We start from the raw sequence: 5,561 nt of genomic DNA, 5'->3' as shown, positions 1-5,561 counted from the left end.
CCCCCACCCCCCGATCCTTGGCCAACTCTTGCCCAACCCCCAACCTGCACCCCAGGCACCCCCTGCCACCGGTTCCCCTTCACCCTCGACCCACCACCCTCTCATTCCTCTTCGGCCCTAGACCCAAGTCTTTCCCCCGCCTCCGGCCCATCGTGCCCCGTCCCCGGACCACCGACTTCAACCTCCGACCCCAAACTTCGACCAGTCCCCTCGACTCTCCACCCATGACCCTCGACCCCTGATCTTGGAACTCGACCGCTGACTCTTGACCCTTGATCCAGAACCCGAACATTGACCACCGACTCCCGTGGGTCCCGGCCCGGAACATTGACCCCGACTCCCAATCCTGATCCCCCCTCCCCCGAGCCATCCCACCCACATGTCCTCTGTAGTGATTGCCTAAATTATTTATAAATGCTCTTGGGACAATATAATTTGTTCACTAATCAAACATCATAAAATAAGTAAAAAAACACTTATTTTCCAGAAAAATATTTTCATTCGTACCAAATACACCCTTAATCATGGTTAGTGATGATAAGACTAACGCACTATAATATATTCATCTGTGCGTGCCAATTATACAAAAGGGAAAAGGAAACTCCCTTTGACCATTCCATTTTTTGATAACCTGGTGACTAAGGAACACAACAACATAGGAATTACTGCTAACTTTTTGTTGATTTGCCTCGGTGTTGCCTGGATGTTCATCCAAGTGTGGAGAAAAAAAGATGAAGAATAAAAAAGGACCAAAAACTGGCCTCTCATTTGATCAGCTGTCAAACAGTTTGTGAATTATGACCAGATGCATACATATATGTCAAATATTCAGTCAACAAGTGTCTTCTTCCCAATGCCGTTCACGATTACTTAGATGGCTCTTCCAACTATCATTGCACACGTTGTCACAAGGTAAACTAATTTAGTACTCGGTTTGTTACATTTTAAGTGATCTTGTTCGACTGGAGACGAAATTTAAGAAATAAATTATATGAAGTTTTTACAACTTATAGTTAAAAAAGTCATAACATTTATTTATAAGATTTTTGAACTTCATGGGCTTAAATATCTTTTATGTGACTAGAATCTTTTCATTAAAAATAAAATGAAATTTTTTTAAAAAGTTCAAGTTAAATTTTTTCAATTTAGAAAGCAATCATTCCTTTTTCAATCGACTAAGAAGAAAATAGCAGCACATAAACCGAAAAAAGGAATTATCCCAAGGTTTTTTCCCTTTTCCCTTTTATTGTTTGATAAGTTTCTCATCATTATCCGTTCAATTCTCATCTCTGTCATTTTCTATAAGTCCTCTGTATAGCCCGACTGAATGGCTGTAAAGGATTTACCATAAAGCAATTAGTCTAATTAATCATTAGTCCAAGTATGTGGGAGAAGACAGAGAGATTTTTTGGGCGTCATTCATGCACAATCAAGAACCTATTTTCTCTGCCTAAGTTATTGCCTGTTTGGCCAAGCTTCTTTTTGGCCAAAGGTGCTTTTTTTTTGCCAAATGCACTTTTGGCCAAAAATTGAGGTGTTTGGTCAAGCTTTTGGAAGGAAAAAAAGTGCTTTTGAGGAGAAGCAGAAAAAAGTAGCTTCTCTCCAAAAGCACTTTTTTGAGAAGCACTTTTGAGAAAAATACACTTAGAAGCAGTTTTTTAAAGCTTGGCCAAACACTAATTGCTGCTCAGAAGTGCTTTTCAAACTAATTAGCCAAACACAAACTGCTTCTCACCAAAAGTACTTTTGAAAAAAGAACTTTTGAAGAAAAGCACTTCTCAAAATAAGCTGATTTTTGCAGCTTGGCCAAACGGGCTATTAGTCTTCTCTCTTTCTGCTTGAAAATGATTGTTCTTGGTTTGGTTTTGGGTGAAGTATTCCAAATATTCCTGATTGAGGTTTGGCCTGGAGATGGCATCTTTAATGTGGATGGTGAGCTTTAGAGGAAACAAAGAAAGACAGCTAGCTTTGAGTTCACAATAATCTAAGATATTTTAGACTAAAGTTCTGTATTATTCTATACGCAATAGAATGTGGGATAAGTGTACATGTATTGGGAATACATGGACGATAGTATCTAAAGCTAAAAATGACACAAATTAGACAATCCCTACATCAATCCGTGAATTATGATTATTCATCGCATAGCAATTCTTGCATTATTATTCATCGCATAATATTTCGCGCATTATGATTCACCTCATAAAAGTTTCTAGCTTAGAATCCCCGCATATTAGATTGTAAACCAAAATACCTCTAACAATATTCTAAGTCAAGCATATATCTTTCATTAAGGGATCTTTAGATAAGTAGTCGGCTGGATTCTCTGTTTACTTTTCCTAATTATTATACGTAGATTATACATAAATTATAAACGATTATATATGAATTATAAATATTATATATTTGCTAGTTATTTTTAGTTTAAATGGTTAGGAGGACGGTTATTTAGGTTAATTCTTCTCGAGAAGTATACATGTTTGTAGGCCATTAGCTACTAGGCTACAAAATGAGGCTAGTCTTCTTGGTTGGTTTCAAAGTAAACAGGCCAGCCCAAAAGCCTGTACATAACTAGAACAGATGCCTCTTGAGAATTTTACCTAGGGATGTCAAATTTGGCCCAAGCCTAAGTGATCCACCCAACCCGCCCAAGGTTGGGCTGATTATTGACCCGCTCATTTATTGAACTCAACCCATCTTGACCCACCTCTTTTAACTCATTTAAAGTTGGATTGATTTTTAATCCAAATAGATTCATGAGTAACTTTGCCAAAATACCTGAGAAATAAATTTGTTTTTTGTTTGATATGTTATATATGACCATAACAAAACAAAAAAGTCTTATTTAGTAATTATACAATTCATAAGAAAACATCATATATTAACTAAAAATTGATAAGAGCTGGGCGGGTTGGGTTATGACCCATAATTTAGCCAATCTTGACCCAACTCATCTTAGCCCAAGTAACTTTTGGCCCGCCCAATTATTAACTCAACCCATTTTGCCCGCCAAAAATCGACCAAACCCGCCCATTTGACGCCCCTAATTTTACCCAACACAAGTCTGTTGGAGGAAAAGATCACTCTTCAATAACAAATAAAGAGGATAAAGAAATGCCAAGTCACCAAAAGCTAAGGTCCATTTTGAATTCAGGGGAAGCAATTATTATCCAACCAAAAATACTTACCCAAAACTCAGCTACGGACATTACATTTCAAAGCAACTCTCTTTAACTTAGTAACACAAAAATGAGCACCTTTACAAATCCTGCAACTTTGTTACATCCAAAAATCACCATAACCAAAACTCATCACACAAAATACAACACATTACCCAAAATCCAAGCAAACTTATCAGCTGATGAAGAAAAAATTTCGTGCAGGCGAAAACTTGTCACGACATTTGTAGCCACTTCATTGACACTAGGCCTACAATCAACCCCATTAGCATTAGCTGAAAATTGGGGCGTTCGATCATTTTTAAGAGAACATTTCTTCGAGCCCGGGTTATCCCCTGAAGATGCAGTAGCACGAATTCGTCAAACAGCAGATGGACTACATAGCATTAAGGAAATGTTGGAAACCATGTCATGGAGGTATGTCTTGTTTTACATTCGTCTTAAATCAGCTTATCTTAAGCAGGATATGAAGAATGCCTTGTCCAGGGTGCCTGAAAGCCGAAAAGAGGCTTTTGTTAAAACTGCTAATGAGCTGACTGATAACATGGCTGAGGTACTGTCCTATTTCCTTATCATAGAAAATTTTCAAGACTGGTATGAGTATTTATATGTATTTTCCTTCTTTTTTTTCAGTTTGATTACTATATTCGAACTCCAAAGGTATACGAATCTCGTGTATTTTATGAGAAGACACTGAAATCAATTGATGAATTGGTGGCATTACTTGCATAATATCAAGAGTTTGCACATCAGAGGTGAGTGAATGGTACGAAAATCGCGTTGGATTAGCAAATGTAATGAGACTGCTTCAGTAAGTGGTGAAGAAATATTGAAATTATATACAATAGCAGTTGAAATAGTCTCATTTCATGTTCATTAGTTTGTTCAGAAAAGGAAAAGGAAAAGGTTCCTTTGGCTTTCTTCAATTAGCAAATTGAAGGCTATGAGTATATAATTTGGATGGCCATTTCTGAAACCATCTATATTGTAAATAACAGTTTCTGCTTATTGAAATGTGGATTGTTCTTAAGATTTTGAAGATGAATACTCATGTTAACAGACGCGAATCCAGGATTTAAATTCTGTGGGTTCAGCTTTTAAGATTTTTTCAACATTGAACCCGCTATATTTTTAAAGTTACGAGCTCATATCCACTATTTTTGTAATTTTATTAAATTTTTACTCCACGTCGAAAGTTATGGGTTCAGTTGAACCCGTTGCTAACACACTTCATCCGCCCCTGCTCCTGTATATTTCCGAGTATTACAAAACATAGCAGAAAACAGGAAATCTTTTCATTTTTGAATATTCATGGGGATAAATGACATCTTGACACAAGTTTCATGTTGTGAAAAGTACAATGTAATGCAACTCATGAAACTAACAATTCAAAACACAATACACACAAACAGAATCACAAAGGCTAGCAATTGCAAATGTAGCCAGTTTTTTTTAACAATTTAGCGCCTGGATAGCGCGATAGCTGACAAAATAATAAGGAGAACAAGCAACGCCATTGCACCAAAAGATCCAATGAGAGATCCAGCAGAACGCTGGCAGAAATCTGTATACTGTTGACATATCGAAAACCAGTTAGTTGAAGTATTCCCATTATGTGCTAAATACACAATCGCGGCTGCTGCTGATGCTCCAGATGTGATAAAAACCAGCATTATCTTCAAATTCAAAAGTATAAAAAATATCAGCACAATTTCATAAGCTTGCAATAAGTTTAAATACGAAGTAACTATATGTTTATATAGTAAAAATTTAATACATTACCGCGTCTAGAAAAATGAGCAAAACTCTGCTCTTTCCTGCTCTTCTTCTGATAATATGAAAGATAGAAATAGGGATAGAAAGAGCAAGATATCCACAAGTTATAGCATTCACAATGACAAAGAACCTTTACCACAAAACAAAAATAATGAGTTAGTTAACATTTCAATACAATCTAACAACACCAACAACAACAAGAACCCTCTATAATCCCACCAATGGGGTTTGGGGAGGGTAGTGTGTACGCAAACCTTACCCCTACCAGTGGAGTCTGAGGAGGGTAGTGTGTACGCAAACCTTACCCCTACCAGTGGAGTCTGAGCAGGGTAGTGTGTACACAAACCTTACCCCTACTAGTGAGGTCCGGGGAGGGTAGTGTGTACGCAAACCTTACCCCTAGAGAGGCTGTTTCCGATAGACCATCGGGCCTCGACATCCCGTCCGTCCAAGAACTCCCCACCTTGCTCTTGGGGTGACTCGAACTCACAACCTCTTGGTTGGAAGTCGAGTGTGCTCACCACTAGAGCAACCCACTCTTGTCAAATACAATCTAACAACAATTTTTTTTTTTTTTTTTTTTTTTACGAAGTTGATTATGTTTGG

At 37.6% G+C, this 5,561-nt stretch overlaps 2 protein-coding genes across 3 annotated transcripts; one reads left to right on the top strand and one right to left on the bottom strand.

Moving 5' to 3' along the window:
• The first annotated feature begins 3,163 nt into the window (after positions 1-3,163).
• On the top strand, positions 3,164-4,224 carry LOC109222525 (photosynthetic NDH subunit of lumenal location 2, chloroplastic-like). 2 transcript variants are annotated; one of them, XM_019386871.1, is made up of 3 exons: positions 3,164-3,596; positions 3,666-3,732; positions 3,813-4,224. In XM_019386871.1, exons 1-3 carry the CDS (start codon positions 3,250-3,252, stop codon positions 3,909-3,911), a joined length of 513 nt encoding a protein of 170 aa, XP_019242416.1. In that variant the 5' UTR covers positions 3,164-3,249; the 3' UTR covers positions 3,912-4,224. The 2 variants fall into 2 exon arrangements, with proteins under 2 accessions (XP_019242416.1, XP_019242415.1); XM_019386870.1 differs by having other exon boundaries at positions 3,166-3,732.
• A 228-nt stretch (positions 4,225-4,452) lies between these two features.
• LOC109222523 (casparian strip membrane protein 1) lies at positions 4,453-5,087 on the bottom strand (the record flags this gene model as incomplete). The annotated part of the gene is made up of 2 exons (XM_019386869.1): positions 4,453-4,855; positions 4,962-5,087. Coding segments are annotated over 2 exons (342 nt in total), but the record flags the coding sequence as incomplete, so codon positions are not given.
• Positions 5,088-5,561: the final 474 nt, after the last annotated feature.

This window comes from Nicotiana attenuata, unplaced genomic scaffold (genome assembly GCF_001879085.1).
Source record: "Nicotiana attenuata strain UT unplaced genomic scaffold, NIATTr2, whole genome shotgun sequence".
In the NCBI taxonomy this organism is placed as follows: Eukaryota; Viridiplantae; Streptophyta; class Magnoliopsida; order Solanales; family Solanaceae; genus Nicotiana; species Nicotiana attenuata.
The sequence above is the reverse complement of the archived record's forward strand: the minus strand, read 5'-3'. Positions and strand labels throughout refer to the sequence as shown.

Excerpts from the sequence above, each read along its gene's own strand:
- LOC109222525 (XM_019386870.1), top strand. The coding sequence starts at position 3,250 with ATGAGCACCTTTACAAATCCTGCAACTTTGTTACATCCAAAAATCACC. Across the intron at positions 3,733-3,812 it reads TGACTGATAACATGGCTGAG|TTTGATTACTATATTCGAAC; the intron begins GTACTGTCCTAT and ends CTTTTTTTTCAG.